Raw genomic sequence first — 20,666 nt, 5'->3', positions numbered from 1 at the left:
TGCGGGCGCTGCGCCTCTCAGCTTGCCTGTAGGGCTTCTGCACCCGGCCCTTTGGTGGACCAGAGGTGGTGGTCGTCTGCTCGCGAGGTGCAATGCGGACGCTGCTGCGGCGGCCCAAGTGAGTAGCGGGGCTCTGAGGACTGACTGGAAGCGTAGAGGCAGGTGTAGGCGTCCTCTTCTTGCTTCCGGCACTCTTTGTGGTCCTCATAGTGCCGGGTCGGGGTGGTGGTGACGGCGATGGCGGCGTCGTCGTCGTCGTCATCCTTCGGGTGGTTCTCTTGGCGGCGATGGTGGTCGTCATCGTCGTGCCAGGAGAGATCCGTCGCGTTGTTCTGAGGCTGTCCTCGCCAGAGCGTCTATCATTATTCTTGAATCGTTTGGCTGCACGCTTCATGTTCATGATATTGGCCCTGACCGTGACCATGATCAACACCACCGCTCTGGGTTGATAGCCTCTTGGGTGGTGGGGGTGGTGATCGTGACGGGTTCGTCTTGGTCCTGGTCCGATTCGTGATCGTGGCCTTGATGACCTGAGGGCTTGTCGGAGGACGCCAGGAGGGGTGTGGGGTCCACGCCGTTGGGAGAGGCGGCCAGCAGCTCGGGAGGCGAGCGATGGGGGCTGAGGAGGGCCTTGCAGAGGGAAAAGAAGCGGGCGAGGGCTTCAAAGGCGGGGGAGGCGCGCAGGAAGGCCACCCACTTCTCGGCGGTGTCTTCTTCGGCGTCGTAGTAGCCCTCGAGGGCGGGCTGCCAGGCGGCGAGGCGCAAGGACACGGCGTGCCAGCAGTTTCGAAGCTCCCGGAGCCGTTGTTCCTTACGGGCCTTGAGGAATGCGTAGACGCCGCCCTGGTATCTGCAGGGGAACAAAAATGGTCGGCGCCGTGGTGGGTGGTAGAGAGTTCCGGGGTGGGGCTCTAAGTAGGCTTCTGGATCAGGTTCTCCGTCGCTGGTGGTGGAGAAGAGGGAAGAGAGAGATGATAGGCATCCCGCATCTTTCACGTAAAAGCTTTCTTGATGACTCTGTGGGAGAGGCCATCTTTTAGGTCGGCGCTCCATCTCTGTATGTGTGCTTGTCGGATGATATAAATATTTGAGAAGGAAGGGAGTTGGGGGGGGCGGGGGTGAGGGATAGACAGAGAGATAGAGCGAGAGAGAGCGAGAAAGAGGATATGGATGGTGGACTGGACAATGGGATTTCGGAGCACCCCTGATCCTTGTTCTTATTGGAGGGTACTCCTTCTCGAGTATCGATGCAACTTGGAAGCTCATCCTTTTTAAATATGCCGCTGGTGAGAACACAGTACAGATGTGTTGGCTATGTTCCAGGAGGCCCAAGCTTCTCAAGGTCATGGATGGAGGGGGACGAGCGCCCAAGAGGTATCGCTGCAAGTGCTGGCGCGCTGGCATCCTACAGCGGGCGGCGACACCTCAGATGTTCATTCCTTTCAGTGGTCCTGAAGCTGCTTGTGAGAGGATACTGGACGTCTAAAGAACATCGCCAGAGCGGACCTCGGATGAGTCAAGAGTTGGAATCATGCAAACGCTTTGCTATAATCAGTGTTCCTTTATCCAACTGGCCCGCCTAAAGCTGTCGAGGATGTGAGCCCCCAGGAGCATTGCTGAGCGGTTGTCTGGCATCTTGTATAAGCGACGATACCCCTTTCTGATTCTAGCGGTTGTCAAGCTGCAGCTCAGACGAGGGCGCTAGAAGTATGGCAGAAAGCTTATCTTCCTACAAGCAGTGACAATGCCCTCCTGTGTGTGCACCTGTTGGGGAGCACAGAAGGGCGGAGAGAGAAACACTGTCCGCGACGCGAGTAAAACACACGGTGGAATCAACCTCTGGAGAGATACGTATCAGTTAACGTTGACCACGTCAGGGAAGGGAAGACTCACTTGTTGAGAAAGAAAAAAAAGGGCGACCCGACACGACACGTCTTCAGAATGTGGCCCCGGTGCAGGTGCAGCATGGCCTAGCCTTTTAGAATCCACGTCGTTGCCCGCACAATGGCCACACACACAAGTGCCACGTCGTCCGTCGTCCTTCTTTGGTCGAGGATAAGTGGTCGGGGCGGGAGGGGATCGATCATTTCCCCTGCCAACAATGCGTAAGTGGATCAAGGCATGCCGGAGGCACCGAGCTGTGTTGTTTCATGTCAAACCATGCCCATGTTCGCTCAAAGGAGTGAGTGGTAAGGCCAGCATCGTGAACAGCAGGCAAGGCGGGTCCGCCGAGCAGAGCTTGTCTGCGCGTGTGTACGTGCATATTTGTGTGCCTGGAGAGATAGGAGAGAGAGAGAGAGAAGGAGGGAGAGAGAGACCAAGGAAAAGCCTAGTGACCGTCAGCGTAGGGCTTAGTCTTGGCCACGATGATGGGTCGTATCTGACAGCGGATAAATCGACTCGCGACGAAGGAAGAGGCTAGCTGTGGGGCCTCCTCCCCTTGGTGTCCTACCCGTGTGGGCCAGCCGTTATTCGTCGTAGGTTGTTGTTGACGTTGACGTCGTTATGGTCTGGAACTCACCATCTATCTGCAGGTCCACACTCACTGACAACAGATGACAGCCTTGGGACCAACGATAGTATATTCCAGAACAAACTTCGACTGCGTCGATGGGAATCCTCCAACGTACACGCACTATCCCTGCGACGAAATAAATGCAAATCGAAATCATCAGTTGCAAATGGACACGGACAGTGATTAGTCATGTGTGATGATCAACTAAGCCAGGACAACACAGGGGCCCCGCCTGGGTTTCAGTGAGAGGATGACTGACAGATTACTTACTTAAGCACATCGTAGCAGTCAATCTGGAAAAGAGAAGGGCCGAGAATGGTGGGGCCAGCGCTCTGTGTCGACCACGTGCGAGCCTGCCCGCTCTGCTAGAAAAAGCGGCTACAAGGAAAGAGAAAGATAAGGCGAGATCCACAGAGGACCAAGTAAGTCCCTCCTGCGCTCCACTGAACCGGACAACGCATACATACAGTACATGCAGACTCTTTCTGCTCTCCCTCTCTTCTGTTCCTGTTCACTCCATAGCTCGCCATTCACTTTTCCCCTCCCTCCCCTCTGTGTCTCTCTTCCTTATTCATGATTTGTTTCCCTTTAGTTTTTTTTTTTTCTTTTTCTTTCTTCTTTTAGTCCAGAACTTCCACGCGGCAAGAGCAGCCTCGCATGTCAACTCAGTTTTACAACAACTAGCGCAGAACCAACGCCCAGGACAACACCAAACGACCCCCAGTTTTGGGGGGGGAGGGAGAGGCGGGGCCTACAGGGGGGCCTTGCGGCTGTCCAGCGTCCACTACAGCGAGTACACAGCAACTGCCCCACACCACCCTTTGCTGATCAGCGATCCACCCCTGCTCATTCTCCCCACCACTGAACCCCCTGACCGTTTGCCATCCCACAACCCATTGGCTAGAAGGTGCATTTGCGGGTATAAGTGATAATGTCCGTATGACAAGTACTGTAAAGCCTGTCCGCCCAACGCGACGGGACCACGACAAGAGACAATGCAATACAATGGATGCTTGGCAACTCCAGTCCCACCAAGACGGCCATCAATCTCCGCGGAGAAGGACCATCCACTGTCTCCTCCTCGGGCGGTCCAGACCATCCATTCATCTATCTACCTGGCCTTGCTGTATCATAGTTACAGTCCAGGACAGTCCATTCAATCCCTTTCTTGAGGACCAGCCACACCATTGTTGGAGAAATGTTTGCTGGTGCCTGTGGGATCACGCTGAAGCCAGGCTGGGACAGTAGAGATCTTCCATGTCTCGCAAGAAGAAGAACCGAGGAAAAGAAAAAGAAGAGAAAACCTTCATCTAGGTCTAACAGATTCCGAAGCATGCCCGGGGGTGGGGGAAGACCACGCCCATGCACGTATGTATGCAGGCTGTCCCACCCTTGCAGACAGCGCAACTAGTTCTGCTGCTTTTGTACACGATACATTGACAGTCTCATATTGCCCATCCAACACTCACGTATACAAACAGACAGACAAAGATACACACACACACACACAGAGAGAGAGAGAGAGAGAGAGAGAGATTCTCCATTCGGTTAAACCCGACTTTCTCGTCCTCAGCTACACCATCCAATCCCAGCAACAACCACATCATCACTTCCTACACACACATACAACCATACACCCAGACCCATGTCCTATAGCCCCAGGTTCTTGGGTCACTGCCTCTATTGGCATGCCTCTTCCAACCGCTCCCTCACAACGCTGGCTACATGCAAAGTGACTTCGTATTGAGACGCTCTGGGAGGCGTAGGGAGCCGTGGGATGGAACGGGACCCGACCGTCCTACCGCCCCCCCCCCTCCTTTCTTGTCGTTAGCATAATACAGTGCATAGAGGAGTTCTGTTGAGTTCAACTGTTGAGGGTTTGAGAACAGCGCAGAGGCGACGTTATTCAACAGGTATCAATCAAATCGATCTCTGCTAGACACCCGCGTGTGAGACGTTTGTTAGTATTGTGCTGGCACCAAAAAAAAAAAAAAAAAAGACAAAAAAAAAAAAAGAAAAGAAACCGTGCTCGTGTAGCTTGCACCATCTCTCAGCCTACTCTTTCTGTGGTCCGATGTAGCCCAGCTATAACAACCTCCCATCAAATAGCCCATTTTCCTATATTTTTCTCGCTTACGTCATGAGAATCCATTCGCTGTATGTACCATAAAAACACCTATCTAAGAAGATGGTGTCTCCCGGTGACTCAAAGACGAGATTAGGGCTATGTGACATATGGTGTGATATTACTTCCGCCCCCTGCTGGATTTCGCCGCCCTGGAGTGCACTGTGGTGATGGTGGTAGCAGCGCCAGCGGCTGACGTGGTAGTGATACACGACAGCTTCCATCGAGGATTATATCACTGGCCATAGAGGCTACTTCTCCGGTCTCAAGCATGCACTTATTTTTGTTGTCATAACATTCTGAGTACGCTATGTGTGAGAGAGCTCACACGTACACATCCGAATAACAGCATCCCACAACCGTAACCACTACCATATCCATAAGATAGATAGAAATGAGAGCAAGCAAAAAGAGCAAAGAAAGAAGGGGGGTGGGGGGATAAGAACAAGGAACAAGAGAGGAATCCATATTGAAATGAATAACAATTTGAACAGAGAGAAAAAGATGAAACGAAAAGAAGAGAAAAAGAGACAGAGCAAAGAGAGAAGAAAAACACATTGCCGGTATCCATAGTCGTGGTCATCATTATGAGGATAATAATGAGAAACCTAAAATCCCCTCTCTTGCTGATCGCATTGCCACAACAGCTTGCCGAGCCGGCTATCCAGGCAAAAACGCCCCCAAACTCCCTGCTTCCCCATCTCGAGGCCAGCGCCATGGCGCAAGCATGAAAGATGCGTTCTGCGTCGCCCCCAGCCAGATCTCGTCTGAGCACCACACACCTACACAGCGCAGCAAGAAAAGAAAAAGAAGGGGAAAAGCCTCTCCCTCCTGTTACTATTCCGAGGTCATTGGTCCTGGTTATCAGAAGAAGTCTTATCAACAGGAGTCTCGTTGTCAGAAACATTATTAGCCTGGAGTAGGTAATTGAAGGGATTGTTGAAGTCAAAGTCCCAAGGCCCAATCTCAGGCACGTCGAGTAGTGCTAGGATGTTTTGATCGTAAGTGAAACCCTGGTCATTTTCGGGTCCATTGGCCTCCTCCTGTGGTAGTTCAAACAGGCTAGACAACGGGTCTGGCTGCTGCACTTGGCTTTCAGCCTGCAGTGGAAACCCATATAGAGGCGAAAGTTGTGTGAGGTCATCATCAATCAACATGGGATCAAAGACCGTTGCAGGCGAGGGTTGCTGGTGCTGACTGCCGGCAGCAGCCTGTATGGCAGCAGCCTGCACGGCAGCGGAGAATTGTGGTGTTTGTTGGGGTTGACTACCAAAATGCATGGGAAACGAAACCGTAGGTGGTGTCCGTCGGGCTAGGCTCTCTATCTGCATGGATTCAGAAAAGAGAGTCGAGGGTAGTTGGATCTGATGGCTAGTAGGCCGTAGTGGATGATGAGATACTGCAGGTAAGGCTTGTTGCGGTTGACCAACAGACTGCAGTGGATGAGATGCTACAGGTAAGGCTTGTTGCGGTTGACCAACAGACTGCAGTGGATGAGATACTGCAGGTATGGCTTGTTGCGGTTGACCAACAGACTGCAGTGGATGAGATGCTGCAGGTATGGCTTGTTGCGGTTGACCAATAGACTGCAGTGGATGAGATACTGCAGGTATGGCTTGTTGCGGTTGATCAGCAGACTGCAGTGGATGAGATACTGCAGGTAAGGCTTGTTGCGGTTGATCAGCAGACTGCAGTGGATGAGATGCTGCAGGTATGGCTTGTTGCGGTTGACCAACAGACTGCAGTGGATGAGATACTGCAGGTATAGCTTGTTGCGGTTGACCAGCAGACTGCAGTGGATGAGATGCTGCAGGTAAGGCTTGTTGCGGTTGACCAGCAGACTGCAGTGGATGAGATACTGCAGGTAAGGCTTGTTGCGGTTGATCAGCAGACTGCAGTGGATGAGATGCTGCAGGTATGGCTTGTTGCGGTTGACCAACAGACTGCAGTGGATGAGATACTGCAGGTATAGCTTGTTGCGGTTGACCAGCAGACTGCAGTGGATGAGATGCTGCAGGTAAGGCTTGTTGCGGTTGACCAGCAGACTGCAGTGGATGAGATACTGTAAGCAAAGGTCGTTGGCCGCCAGATTGTACTGAGGCATCAGATCCCGCCGGTGAGGGTTGTTGGTTCCGACCACCAGAATTGAGTAGCTTACGAAATTTGAGAGGCGAGGTTCGTCGAGGTTGGCCATCAGCCGGTTGCGGCTTTTGTTGTTGATGAGATTTGTGAGACGAGGTTCGACGTTCTCGAATGCTCGCCTGCATCTGTTGAAGAGATGTGGGACGTAGAGTCTGCTTCTGGGATCGGTCACCCGACTGCTGTGAACGATGAGATAACAGGGACGCGGCATGTAGTCGAATTCGATCGTCAACCTGTAGTGGGTGAGATACCTTGGGCGGCGCGGATTGTCCGTCTCTGCTGCTGACCTGTACTGAATGAGATGGTGCAGAAGCAGAAGGCAAGGTTGGCAGGTGATGAGTGCCAGGTTTGAGAGGCTCAAATTGATAACCAGCTCTGAGGGGAAGAAGGCCGGCCACATCTGGGGGTAGTGACTCGCCGTTCTTCGGGTCTGTTGGAAGGACGTGCTCGGTGGGGCGGCGTGGCCGAGGATGGTCAGGAGAACAAGTTACTTCAGGCAAGGTTTGCTGCTGCTGCGGCACAGCACTGCCGCTAGTCTGCTGTGACGATGAATTTCTCGCAGTGTCCACGGCCGATACCGAAGACATGGCTGACAGTGTTGTGACCTGAGGCTTGTTGGGTGGGGATGGATGACTCTTTGTGGTCTTGTTTGTATGGTCTGGGTCGGTCGTCGGCCGCTGAGGAGTTGGAGTCGTCATCGTCATCGTCCTGTCAGCATGCGATGAACCGAGATGGCTAGCCTGTGACGGACGAGGCTGGTTGTCTCGGGCGGCTGCTCTGTCCAAGCGATTTTCCCTCTGTGGTGGATGATGAGACGAATCGAAGGACCTACTGGGTCTCGAGGTCCATGACGGAGGAGGCATGCTGCTCCTACTGCTCCTTCTGCTGCTGCTGGTGGTGGTGGTGGTGGTGGTAGTGGTGGTCGAATTGGGGGATGGTGGAAGAGGCATGCTACCGGGTGACCTTTGCTGCGATGGACGAGGAGGATGAGGAGGAGATATGATTCCCCTATCCTTGGATGCGTCCACGGTGGTATGCCATGGTTGTTGATGTTGATGTGGAGGAGCCGGAGGCATGCTGCCGGGAGGTGGAAAGCCAGGAGACATGCTGGTCTCTGGCAGCGGTAGAGGAGTGTTCGACATGCCGGGCTGCCATACGTGATGGTGAGGGGGAGGAGCCATGCTGTTAGCGTTGACTTGCGGTGCAGACGACGGCTGAAACTGCTGCATAGATGGCCATCCTTGTGGTGGTAGTTGCTGGCCGGGCCCGCCAGCTGGTGATTGGTGAGTAGGAGTAACATTCATAGCACCAGCACAGACTGAGGTGGCTGCTTCCTGCTGGACCGGGTAGTTCCCAGCCGCAGCATGCAGAGCCAGCTGCCGGGCAGCAAGCATTTGCGATGGCCAAGGCACGCCGCTGCCGTGGCCTTGCTGCTGTGGTGGCAGCCAAGGAGGCACGCCGCTGCCGTGGCCTTCCTGCTGTGGTGGCAGCCAAGGAGGCACGCCGCTGCCATGGCCTTCCTGCTGTGGTGGCAGCCAAGGAGGCACGCTGCCAGCGGCCTGTTCCTGCCAGAGGCGCATGGCGGTCTGCTCTGGACAGAGCATCAGGGCAGTTGCCTCCTGCAGGTGGTTGCGCACAGGGAATTGGTGCTGTTGCATGACAGACGGCTGCTGTGGTGGTTGTGGCGATAGTGCTGAACCGTAGAACATGGTACGCGACGACAAGTCCTGGGAGGTCTGGGCTTCGGGGGCAATTGGTGGTTCGTATCCGTACCCATCTTCACCTGTCATAAAAGCCCGTGGTGGAAGACGTGGGTCAGCCCGTTGTATTGGGAAATCGCCCATATCGGCGACGGGATGCAGATAATTGGGGAGAATCTTCAAGTGTATGTGAACCTATCGTCGTTGACAATGAGACATAACAGTTCAGTGCTTGCCTGGTGGCATTGGTGCAGTTTCTGATGAGACACGGCCGGCGATCTGTCCTGGGGTCGCTCCTGCTGATGAGACACCAAGGCCTATTGGTGATGTGATGGATCCAAAAAGGTAGGCCCGGTCCTTCTGGATGGTGATAGTAGTAGTTGTTCTCTGTGGTGGTGATGGCGGAAGAACAAATGACTGAGGAGGCGCCGGCGCCGGCGAATAGGATGGTGGAGGGCGAGGATGAGGAGGACGAGAAGAACACACAACAATTGCTGAGGAGGTGGTTCCGGGCGGAGCTTTTTGTTCAAGAAGGAGAGTCAGAAAGGTACAATACCGCCTATGGCGCAAGGGATGAGTGAGGCGTGGTCAACGTGGGGAGGGAGGGGAAGCGTTGGTTGGTTGCTGGCATGTATTCCAGCTCTCTCTTTCTCTCTCTTTCTCTCTCTCTCTCTCTCTCTCTGTGTGTGTGTGTGTGTGTCTGTCTCTCTGTCTGGGTCACTCGCTCGTTGATATGTTACTTCCCTGATCTCTTGTTTGTCTTCCTCTAATATGAGTACGCAAACGGCCCGCACGTCGGACAGATCTCCCTGGTGTACCTCTGCCCCTCGACAGGCTCACACATCCACCCGTTAGAGGTGTGGTGACACAGATGAGTCTGGCGCACGAAGTAGTACTTTTGGATGTGCTCGATACACATTGTTAAGAAAACGCGGGTCAGAGACACGCAAGGAAAAACAAATAGTAGTTGTTCAGGCCCCTCAGGGGTGGGGCAGGGGAGAAGCCCTCTCTACTGTGTCGAGGCACTGGACAGAACTCTCATCTTCAACATGGATGCGGAGCTGTTTCCTACCCCATCCTCACACCTTTGACAGTACAGACCGGGGTAGGGGTGAGGGTGAGGGAGGGGCGACAGAAACGAATCACGGTCTTGCTCCAACATGAGATGTTGTCTCGGCGGCATCCAGCAGGGAAAAGGCCAAGAAGCATCCTCAAGCCACAAGCGGTCAGGTTTGTTAGCCAACCCAACCGCCCTAATATGCCCATTTTTCTTTTCTTTTGCTGGCCGGGTTGACCACTCACAGGCAACATTCTCTTTTCCAACGTCACAACGCTCTCTCAGCCTGTCTCACTGTGCGCGCCAAGGGGGGTATGACGGGCCAACACGAGCATCATTGTGTGACGAATGCAAACAGATTGAGAAAAGAAGAACAAGAAGAAAAAAGAAGAGGAGTTGGGTTTTCCAACAGGCGCACTCCAAGTCCTAGTGTCGCTACAGGCGGACACCGGGGCAGCAGGGATAGATGCATCCGAGCTGGTTTTCGTGGTCGACAGGTATGTTTGTTGTTCGTTGTGCAGGGACTGGACCCAAGCCACAAGACCTCAGAGGCGGCCCCCAACGCAAGGGTCTCCATCTCCCCCTCCCTTGTCATTGCCTCCAGGGAGTCCGAATTTCGTCCAGTCCAGGGAACTAATGTTCACTCTGTTCTATCCGTCTTATTCTTCTTTTGGTCTGATTTTCGTGGCAGATGAGCTCTGCACATGGGCTCAACTGGAGACAGCCGACCTTGCCAAGTCTCGACTTTATCATCGACATCGTTCTTGACCCATGGTCGGTAAAACTATCGTTTGGTGTGCGTGCGTGCGTGCGCGCGCGCGCGTGTGTGTGTGCGGGTGCGGGTGCGGGCGAGCGATAGCGCGAGACAAGAAGGGGTGTGTGTAGGTCTGTATGGTGCTGTTGGTCATAGAAGAAGAAAAAAGGTGGGGAGATTGACGAAAAGAAGAAAAAAAAAAGGTGGGGAGATTGACGGGAAGAAGAACGGGCCTTGAATTACGTGCCAGAAAGAAGGTTAGTACTTGTGAAGAAGGAGCCGTGGAAGGTATGACGATCTTGATCCACACGCCCACAAACGCCCCCCTGGTCTGTCAGTAATCAGCTGTTAAAGTACCAAGTACCTGTACAAGAGCCGCCGTACTGGATTACCATTGCTATCGGCAGGGGTTAGTGAATTAATGCAAATGTTCATGGTTGGGTGACGGAAAGGTACTTTGGTACAGGGAAAAGGTACTACGTACAGGGGCCAGAGCCCTGGCGTCGATCCTGATTGGGAAGAGCAAAGTGTTCGCGCCGGCCTGTGCCCAGAAAGCAACTGTCCTGGTTGACGAGGTGGCCGGCTGTCTCTGAAAAAAAGAGAAGGAAAAAGAAAGAAAAAACACCAAAAATAGGAGCAGAAGCATGGCAAACACTGCCTCAATTAGCTCTGCTGTTGGGCATGTGACAAGTTGATACCAGGATAAACGAGGGTGTGCTGTATGGCGGCCCGATCGTCAGTGAGCCAAGATACGTCCCTCCTCCACCCCTCCTTCCCTACAGACGATCACCACGATACGGGACTAGACCAATTCAGGTAGCTTAGCAGTACACACATACACGCGCACAACAAGAGGTCGGAATTCTGGTAGAATGGCAATCGTGCGATCAAAATGCAGTAGAATCAAACAAATATTTTAAGAATGAGAACCGAAAGGAGAAGGCGGGAAAAAGACGAGGAGAAATGAAAACCCTCAAGATAGGACCTGTCATAGCAGTTCATCCAAAGGCTGTCAGCAGAAAGGCCTCACAGCGGTTCGGGCAGTGTCTTGCGGGTCATCGGCATTTGGCCTACACGCACTAGCATACACGGTAGGGCCAACTTTTAGCGAACTCTCGAAATTGTGGTGGAAGAAAGGACATCGAATGAAAATGAGACCAAGAACAACTTTTTTCAGGAGGCGAAGATTTGACTTCTTGCGAGGCTTTTGTATTCATGGGATGAGCGCTGAATGATTACTGTCTACCTCAAAAGGCTCCCTAGCTATGCTTGTTTTGATTTTGTTGGTGTTTTTTTTTTTTTTTTTGTGGTAAAAGAATGTCATGATTTTGTCTGCCAGTCTCTGAGGCCCTGCACAGGCTAGTGGAGATAGACAGGTGTTCGTTTAGATTCTCTATAGCACTACAGCTCTACAGCCACTACTGCTGAAGCCTGCTAAATGGTGGCCTTCCCGCTCGATTTAGCACGTATATTATGTAACTTGTTAAATCTCCATGGTCCATGCCATGATGAGGCCTGAATGACCTCAGTGTCTAAAAAATACTGTAATAATAAGTACTATTGCTCATTTTCTTCGTCTGCTTTCTCGAGTACTGATAGTGCACTTCGAAGCTTTCATAGAGCGATGGAAGGAGCGACGGTACTTGCTCTGTAAGCAGGTTAGTAAGGATAGGCCAGCTTGAGCTTCACGTTCAGTAGGCCATGTCTCAACAAGTAACTTGATCTTGAGTTCAACCTCTGCCCCCTGTTGTCGTACTCAGTACCCTCCTATCTCTTCTGATCTTCGTCCCTCGGTCTTTTTTTCGAGGTGATCTGAATCATCTATTTTAGTAGGCCCCAGGAGAATAGTCAAGAGAATGTGAAAATCGTGACAACGCTTTCATCCTGATTCGTGACACCATTTCCAGCAATAAGTAAGCAAGGCGATGCAAGGATAGGAGGACACTGTTTTTCCAAAAGCCAAACGAAGGCTTTTGAAGGATAAAATCGGTCCCTCCTCATTTACGTCTCTCTCACATGAAGATTCCCGCACACAGAGAACAGCAGGCACGCAAATCAACCATTCAGACCCAGATCCATGCCCAAGTCAAGGTCCAGATCGAGATCCATGTCCAGGTCCAGTTCCAGATCCCAGTCCTTCGTGGCCTCTGCCAGCTCTTCGACGGTGATACGGTCAGCCAGGGGCAGAAGCATACTGTGTACCAGCGAGCCCAACTCAGCTTCTTCGCTGCTCGTGTACAAGGTGTCCGAGAACTCGAGCTTGTCACGCATCCTGCCCACCTCGCTGAGCCAGCTTGTCATGGCGTCCCGGCTGGCGGAGTCTCTGGCATGGTGGACATCCTTGATGAGCCACTCACGGTGCTCGTTGTGGACGCGGTACCAGGTCTCGGGCAGAACGCAACGCCGCATCAGGTACAACATGACGACTCCGAGGGCGAAGACGTCGCATGGTGTGCCGCGACGACCTTGTTCCAAGTACTCTGGCGCGATATACCAGGGCGAACCCTCGCTGTTGGCAAGGCCGCTGTGACCTGCGAGACCAAAGTCCACCAGCATGGCGCCGCCCTCTGCAGCCTGGTAGGGCCCAACAGCGGGCCAGGAGATGTCGGTATAGAGAATGTTGGCCGGCTTGATATCGTTGTGCGCGATGCCCTGCTCGGCTAGGAAGGCGACCGCGCTGGAGATATGGGTTAAGATGCAGATGGCATCCCTGACACTGCCAAGAAAGTATCCGCGCTGCTCTCTCTGTCCGGCCTGTCCAGCCTGGGCGCACCAGCGGGCATTGGCAAGGTCCTTGTGTGGCTTATACGCAAGGTGGAGAGCCATCGTGTGGGCGTCGGATCCTCGAATACTAGCAAAGTGGTTCTGAAGAGAAAGAAAAAGACAAACTCAATCAGCGTACGCCCTTCATTGTGCAATTTACAAAGTGTATAATCAGTAGTACTTACGTGCTCTAGGTTTCGGTGTGCGGCGAATCCAGCCGACCATGCCCCAATGGCGTTACCATAGTTGGCTGTGTCTTTAGATGATGCCGATCTTATAGGGCGAAAAATAGGCATCTTGAAGGCCACAACGCTGGAAGACCCGAGCGTGCCGCTGCCGCCGCTGCAGCTACTTCTAACGCTGCCATTACCATTGTTAGGGAAGGAGAGGGGCTGAGCGCTCCCAGAATGGCTGCTTTCTCGTCTGTCCGTGAATTTGTTGACAATCTCCTGGATTGCCGGTTGGTGGTGATTGTGGTGATGCTGCTGCTGCTGCTGCTGCTCCTCCCATTGGAGACTGTTGCTTGGCCGCATGCGCCCCGGTGTGGTGTGGTGGGGGGCCAGGGCAGGTAGGTGTTCCAACACAGTGCCCACTGCCTGTGAACCGGAAGGGAACGCTCCAGAGAGCCCCCTAACCCTCTTGGACGATTGCTGCACATCATCGGTGGATCTCTTTTTAGATCCTAGTGCAAGCTCCGCCGACTGTCCATCCTCATCCTCATCCTCATCAATCTCGTCTTCGACAACGGAGGGATGATAGGGGCGGGGCAGGACCTGTAGCTCGACGGAGCTCGTTGGATCAGAGATCCGCCAGCAAGCTGAGTCGATAATCATCATGGCCCAGGGGTGGACCTGATGTTGGATGCCATTCTCCATGGGAGGGAGAGCCACCACCGACAGAGGCTCTTCACCCATGTTGACAAGCACCACCCCATCAGAGGCTGGGATGTAATGAAGGTTGCACTCAATGGTGCCCATCTTGAGGGTACATTTGACCTCATCGTGGCTTTGCGATGCGGCGGCGGCAGGGAGTTCGAATGAGGTGGTGGAGGAGGACAAGCAAGAATCACTCTGCCATATGGTGGGCTCCACAGCCAGCTCGCATGCTTCCCTGGAGCGGATGGATATGGTGGGGTTTCCATCCGTGTGTCTGAAGATGATTCTGGGATCTCGCAGTGGTCTGAAACCATCGATAGTAGGCATCCTCTTCCTAAGGCGGTCTTGACGAGCCATAGCCGTAGCCAGGACATCCCTAGAGATCTCTATTGCCGGTAGAAGTATGGCACCCGCACGCTCGGTGCGGACTCGCAACTCGGCCGACCTGGCATCCACGTAGTCAGGACGATGAGGAACTGTTGTCTGGCTGTCCACGCTACTCATTCTTTGGGTTTATCTGACAATCGATTGGCAGGTCTGATCATTCAAGGGAACAGTAGTATACAGATGAATCGAGAGGAAGAGAGGAAGGAGGAAGAACAGGGAGATTACAAGAGAATATACGAAAAAGAATATGAAATTAGCCTGCTGCCTGCGCAACCTGACTTCTCCACAAAACAAAAAACAAAACTCTTGTCTCACATATCGAGGGAGGTTAGGAGAACGAGCAGAGCAAGGGAGAGAAGTCGATTGGAATGTATGAGGGGTGCGGCGCGTACTGCGGCCGCACTATCCGGGAACCAATGTATCTACCTACCCCTGTGTGTTCTTGGGCAGTATTGTGGGCTGTCTTGTCTTCTTCTTTCTTTTTCTATTAGTTGGCCTTTTGCCAGCGATGCTGGTGGTAGTGGTAATAGTAGTAGTATGTGTGGGCCTGCGTGTCCACGAGGGCCCGCACAAGCAAATCCACTTAAGGGCCCCTCTGCATCCCCATCGTAACATAAGCACGGGCTGTGGGACATCATCCAGTTAGCCCTAGTGACTCGCAAAATGGCCAGGATATGTAGATGGAGTTACCGTGGTCTAGAAGCATTTGAGGAAATCGAATGTTTGGAGGCGGCTTGGATATCTTTGTTGCCGCCCTTTGCCTTATCACCACAAGCTGGGAGCGCATCTTTCCATCCTTCTTCTTTTGTTCGAGGGAGATGTTAGCACGCGTTTATCCTGCCAGCACATTACTGATAACCCACCTCTCTTGAAGTTTTTAATCAGATCATCCTCCATGTCGGGACGAAGCAAGACGCAGACTCTACAATGCAGTAACTGGGCTGAATCTAAGGTCTGCGCTCCAAAACTTTTTAATAATACTATGAAATGACGAATAAAAATATATATAATTAATAAATAAAGTAAACAAGAAGACGGCAAGCACGTATCAGGAAACTGCGGTTGCCCGAATAGGCAAGGTCGCTTGGCGGCTCGTCTTTCGTACAACCTCCTCTCCTCTCCACTTCCTTCTTCTGTCTCCCTTCCCACAATCCTGCCTGCGCCTTCGCTTTGTCCGCTCTCGGCTTCACTTCTGTTCCTGCGGCTCCTTCTCGTCAGGCGTTTTTCTCATTGCAAGGCGTTTTCCTCGTTGCATTGATTGCCATTCCCCTTCCACCGCCCTCTGCGAGGACGTCATTCATCTCCCTCAGCTCGTTGGGATTCCTTCGCGCTGTCATGCACACGCACACGAGGCATCAGGCACTCTCCTCCAGCACGACTTTGGTAGAGTCCTTTTGCGCACATCCGACCTGCACTCAGTGCCAGCTAGCCTTCACAGAGCCCTCCGTCTTCACCTCCACCACATCAAACATTCTGAGGCAGTTTTCGCCTCGTATGGACATGGCCAATACGAGGGGAGGGAAGTGGCCAGAGGGCGAGGGCGGGAAGAGGGCGTTCCTGGAATGGCGCGCTGCTGATCGCTGCGTTCCCAGTCGCCAGACACCTACCACACGCGCTACGCCATAGCGATGCCTCATGGGTGCACAGCCGGCGAGCATTAGCAACACGAGATGGGCTGTGTCAGGATCCGAGCTCATTTCATCCTCTTTCATGCTCGTCCGCATGAAACGCATTCTGTTGCATTGCGCTGCGCCAGCGCGGTCAGCGCCGCTTCGTCCTCCTCCACAATGCGCCAAGCTCCTCAATATCCCGATCTAGCCAATCGATTCATCTCGGCTGTTGCCTTCGCCTCCTCTGCTGACGCGGTTGTGTGCCTCGTCCGTTTACAATTGTACGATATCAGGCCCAATCGGGATTCCCGATAATTGCTGCTGAAACGATCATAATTGGGAAGGTGGCAATGCTGAGATCCATGTGCTTGGTAGATTGGGGCATAATGATAGTGGTGGCTTGCGAGGCATTTTTTGCATCATCCTGCCTGGACGCCACGAAGGCGTGCAGTTTTCATGCGCTATTCTCTAGGACCAGGACGCTGCTGCGGTGAAACTGCTGCGGTGAGGCTTCTTTCAGCTTGGATGGGGTGGGATCTTATCCCCTTCATTATGCCTGGGTGTGGGTGTGGGTGTGTTGTGACCGGTGGCGCCCGCCAAGCTCTCGAGCATTTAAACCCAGGCATACCCCCATTCTTCTGAAGAGAGAGACAGGACAGGAGACACTTTCAAACTTCGCACCCATGGCCACGGTATCACAGACTCTCGCGCAGTTCCGCTTCCCGCCAACACGACAATTCATCTCTTACAGTGGCCCACCTAAGGCCAAGTGCAAAAAGCGGACTGTCCCCTTGCAGCACATCAATGATATCTTTCCAAGCGACGTCGAGCCCGGTGCGGCTGATGCAAGCGTTGAGAAACGGTCACCGACTATCGAAAAACTGCTTTCAGTTAATGTGGGCGGTACAACAAATCCCATCACAATAGAATCCGACACTAGCGAGCCAGAAACGGACGTCAGCTTGCACCTTCACGACGATCAGGACGAAGATGACGACGAGGATTTCCCATCAATCTCCAAGCTGCTACGACGGAATGCAAGCCTTCGCGGGAACGATCCAGCCGATCAGCCTCAATGCAGAAATGACGTTCCACGACACTCGCCACCGCCGTCGAATGATGGCAATGTGGACACAGCGAACACAGCTATGACCCAGGCGGAAAGTAATAATGCCGATAATGGATCCCAGGGAGATTTTAGAACTGGTGAACAACGCGGCGACAACGATAGCGGCAAGGAATTCGACATGTCGGAGCATTGCGGACCGGACAATGATGACGCTGATAGTAGTGCCTCTGGTACTCCTGGCGACGCTGTTGGTGCTGCTAGTTGCAATGGCATCACTCAGAGCGCATTATCTTTGGGGGCATTGCAGAAGAGCAGAAAACATGGCCGGGAAAGTCCTGAGCACCAGTTGGTCAGAAACTACGACGAAGACGACAATACGGAAGACGAAAACCAATCTCATTCTTCAGAAGTGATCCGAGCAAAGTCATCTCCAAGCAAACGACAGAAAACGATGCATGCTATATCCTCTCTTGGTTCTACTGCCAGTCATGCTCAATTCGATGCCTGCGAGACTACTCCTACCGCCCTGAACAGCACCTCCAGCTTGAGTACCTGCAGCAGTGCAAGCGAAGTTGGCGTTATCTCTGGTACGCGTCGCACGGACGATGACACGAGCATTCCAACGAGCAACACTGGTACGGCTGACAAGGCCAGAAATGGACACAACACCAGTTCGCTTCAAGTTGATCAGATTTCCGGCTCGGACGACGAAGATGCAATTGGTCGTGACGGGCAAGAATTGCGTCGCCTGCGAGAAGCCACAACATCTAACTTGGACGGTAATGATCACCAAATCCGTTCACTCAACGAAAGAGGAAGACCAAGTCGTGGCATGCGCATGCGGCGTCCAACGAAAGAGAGCAAAAAGCATTAGCGAACATCCAAGCGGATCAAGCAGAATTACACCACCCCCTCAAATGGTTTCAATAATTCGAGCAATGACTCCGAGTCCGAGTCACCAATGTCCCTGCGAAAATCTCCACTGTCAAATCGACGGGACACGCGAGCTTCACGAGACCTCTATGCAGCCGAACGAACGCTTCGGAAGCGGCCCTATCGACATTCAACGGGTCTTCATCATGCCACTTCACACCTTGAAGCCGGAGAGACGCAACTCGATGGTTCGAATGCACTCTCAGGGACACCTCCAACACGCGTTGCACATGTCACGATCCTCCCGGTCTCCAGGTCCGTGTCTGTACTCCTTGCTTATGGCAGAGGTCACCAGGTGCCGATGTGGTACGATAAAGAGCTTGCGTCCGCTATTGATGAGGAAGTTGGTCACACGTTGAAACCTACGAGCATCGTGATCAAGCGACTATCAGCCAGGGACTGGCTGTTAACCGGGCTAGTCCTCGGACAGGATGACGATGAAGATGTCCAAACTGGTGAAGGCCAGTCAACCGCGCAAGCGACTCAGCCTGCAGAACGAACCCCACGATCCGCATTACGTCCACGGCGCGGGAAACAGAGCAGTAGCGTTCTCCTTAGGGGCGACCGCCACCAGTCAGGCGGCAGGGACGAGGACGGTGACAGCAGCAGCGACGCCAGCAACACTAGCGGCGCCTCTCGCAACCGGCAGGAGTATTCTCAAGAGCTTTTCGAGCAAGACAACAGCGAAGAAGAGTCTGATGACCTCGACGGCAGCAGCGGTTGGAAGTCCAGTCACATCAAGGGGTTCGGGTTGGGCCACATCCGAGGATGAGCACCTCCGCATGTGGGTTGGAGGGGATGCGAGGCCAAAATGGAAGGATATCTGCCGGCGATTCCCGATGCGAACTGACTCCTCGGTGCGCCTGCGTGGGCACCAGATACGGAAGGAGATGGTTTGAACATGGGGAAGCAAGGGGATTTGGTTTGGGTTGGACGGTGCGAAACTATTGGACATGCAGTTGGTCAGGTTCCGGGCTGCGATCAATTACCGCACTGTGACTCATTAGACTATACTTAACCAGAGCTCCAAGAGTTGACTCACAAACCACCGTTCTCCCTATCAACTTTAAAGTGCGCCTTTAGCTCCCAAGGCATGCAGGTGCAAGCGCTTGTAAACAACCCACCCGGAAAATAATTGAACGACCCAACCCTTCACTTTGCCTCTTTCCATTCTTGATCTATTGCGTTGCTCTAGAAGAAACGGTCAAATCACGTGATATTAAACAGCTACGTCATTGTACTTTGTGGATTCGCTGAGCACCTCTGTAGTCACAGCCTCGTGCTACATTGAGTCAATTCAACAACTACTTTCCGTTACCATTGTCTTTCATTGCTGGCCTCTGCCAAGGTAGAATGTCCGCCCGATGAACTCATCCGACCTGCCACAACCTGATCCTGTTTCCTCCACTCGTCGCAACCTCAGGAACATAGGGGAATAAGACTTTCATACATAACGTAGCATTACTCAGCCCACATCAGAAAGCATTGCTTTTTAATAATGCTAAGACTATATTGCAGCCTGGAATTTGATTCTGCACTAATCGGATCAACATTAAAATAAAAAATTCGAGCTGTGGCTGTGTTCAAAATCAGTGCACGCGCGGAGGGACCAGGAACCGGGACCGGGCTAAGGAGGCTGTGCTACTCGGTCCTAGAGTATCGGAAACTGCCGCTAGCGTGACGAGTCTGCCTTGTCCTCAGCGTGTCTGCGTGATCCAGATAAATAATCGTCCAGCCTGCTGGCATCCTCTCTGTTTCCGCTACTGAATAAGAGATCCAACGTATGGACGACAAGGTAGCAAAGATCCGGGATCCAAGATCCGAGCGATGATAAGATCATAGAGAGATGCAGGGAGCAGGTGGGTGCTACGGAGGTGTGCGGCAAGCGCGATCTGACTGCCATTGTGCTCAGATCGAATGCATAAATTATGCAAAGCCAGAGTGGTACTCCCACAAGGACTGCGACGAGATAACCCCTGCTGGCGATACCGCGGCCATTGTCGTCGACGCTCGTACCAACGAGGCAGCGATCCGCATTTTCGACTCGACGACCAAAGAGCGTGTCGGTTTCGTGGGCATAGAGGAGCAGGGGAATGTTGTGATTGTGCCATGGCGGGATGGCTGGTACTACTTTTGCACGAGATCACCTAGGGTCGCGCATGTTAAGAAGCAAGGCTAGGGTGGATTGGCCTTCATGTACTGTAGGCACTCCCGTTCATGAGCTCTACAGTTACTCTATCTGACATAGGAGTCTAGATGCCGCATTGCCCGTCTAGAGTAAGTGGGAGAAAAACATAGTTGTAGGGAGCCAATCCGAGATCCAAGACTGTCTTAACACTCTCGTCAGAAATCGGATACGATTGACCCACAAAAGAGCCAGAATTGAACCCAGTGGAACCATCGACATTGAGCTGCATAGGGATCTGGAGACTATGCGTGCTTGCTTGAGGCTCTGCGTGCTGGTTCGGTGCATCCAGCGCAAGGGGTGATGCAACCAGCGCTTCGTCTGAGTATCTTGCCCTTTTCGGCGACTCTTGTTCTAGGCATATCAGCTGTGCTTTATATGATTTAGAAAGGTTCCCGTACCTATGTTCTCAGAATCCTTCATCAGTTGACGCTTCCGACAGGACACGAGGTTTTCGAGCGAATGTTCCCTGAGCAGCGTTCCACACAAGTCAAGTCAAGGCAAGCGGTACCCCTCCACTTGGCTTGCTAACTATTTTGGCCGCTTGCTTA

General features: G+C 52.9%; 5 protein-coding genes across 5 annotated transcripts; 2 read left to right on the top strand and 3 right to left on the bottom strand.

Annotated features, from left to right (window-relative positions):
• Positions 1–17: 17 nt before the first annotated feature.
• Positions 18–1,033, bottom strand: M406DRAFT_332044 (uncharacterized protein; the record flags this gene model as incomplete). Its single annotated transcript, XM_040920706.1, has 3 exons — positions 18–338; positions 484–850; positions 1,017–1,033. The coding sequence occupies 3 exons, from the start codon at positions 1,031–1,033 to the stop codon at positions 18–20; spliced, it is 705 nt and encodes a 234-aa protein (XP_040774533.1).
• Positions 1,034–7,643: 6,610 nt separating this feature from the next.
• M406DRAFT_332043 (uncharacterized protein) lies at positions 7,644–9,063 on the top strand (the record flags this gene model as incomplete). The annotated part of the gene is made up of 7 exons (XM_040920705.1): positions 7,644–7,694; positions 8,014–8,065; positions 8,133–8,407; positions 8,446–8,492; positions 8,578–8,667; positions 8,798–8,827; positions 8,928–9,063. 7 exons carry the CDS (start codon positions 7,644–7,646, stop codon positions 9,061–9,063), a joined length of 681 nt encoding a protein of 226 aa, XP_040774532.1.
• Positions 9,064–12,000: 2,937 nt separating this feature from the next.
• M406DRAFT_108650 (uncharacterized protein) lies at positions 12,001–14,468 on the bottom strand. Its single transcript, XM_040915311.1, has 2 exons — positions 13,242–14,468; positions 12,001–13,158 (listed from the first exon to the last, which is right to left on the bottom strand). Exons 1-2 carry the CDS (start codon positions 14,433–14,435, stop codon positions 12,349–12,351), a joined length of 2,004 nt encoding a protein of 667 aa, XP_040774531.1. The 5' UTR covers positions 14,436–14,468; the 3' UTR covers positions 12,001–12,348.
• Positions 14,469–16,611: 2,143 nt separating this feature from the next.
• M406DRAFT_332041 (uncharacterized protein) lies at positions 16,612–18,702 on the top strand (the record flags this gene model as incomplete). The annotated part of the gene is made up of 5 exons (XM_040920704.1): positions 16,612–17,420; positions 17,532–17,632; positions 17,670–17,776; positions 18,026–18,185; positions 18,218–18,702. 5 exons carry the CDS (start codon positions 16,612–16,614, stop codon positions 18,700–18,702), a joined length of 1,662 nt encoding a protein of 553 aa, XP_040774530.1.
• Positions 18,703–20,107: 1,405 nt separating this feature from the next.
• Positions 20,108–20,586, bottom strand: M406DRAFT_357127 (uncharacterized protein). Its single transcript, XM_040923598.1, has 2 exons — positions 20,517–20,586; positions 20,108–20,469 (listed from the first exon to the last, which is right to left on the bottom strand). Exons 1-2 carry the CDS (start codon positions 20,536–20,538, stop codon positions 20,183–20,185), a joined length of 309 nt encoding a protein of 102 aa, XP_040774529.1. The 5' UTR covers positions 20,539–20,586; the 3' UTR covers positions 20,108–20,182.
• Positions 20,587–20,666: the final 80 nt, after the last annotated feature.

This window comes from Cryphonectria parasitica, assembly GCF_011745365.1.
Source record: "Cryphonectria parasitica EP155 unplaced genomic scaffold M406scaffold_6, whole genome shotgun sequence".
Lineage (NCBI taxonomy): Eukaryota > Fungi > Ascomycota > Sordariomycetes > Diaporthales > Cryphonectriaceae > Cryphonectria > Cryphonectria parasitica.
The sequence above is the reverse complement of the archived record's forward strand: the minus strand, read 5'-3'. Positions and strand labels throughout refer to the sequence as shown.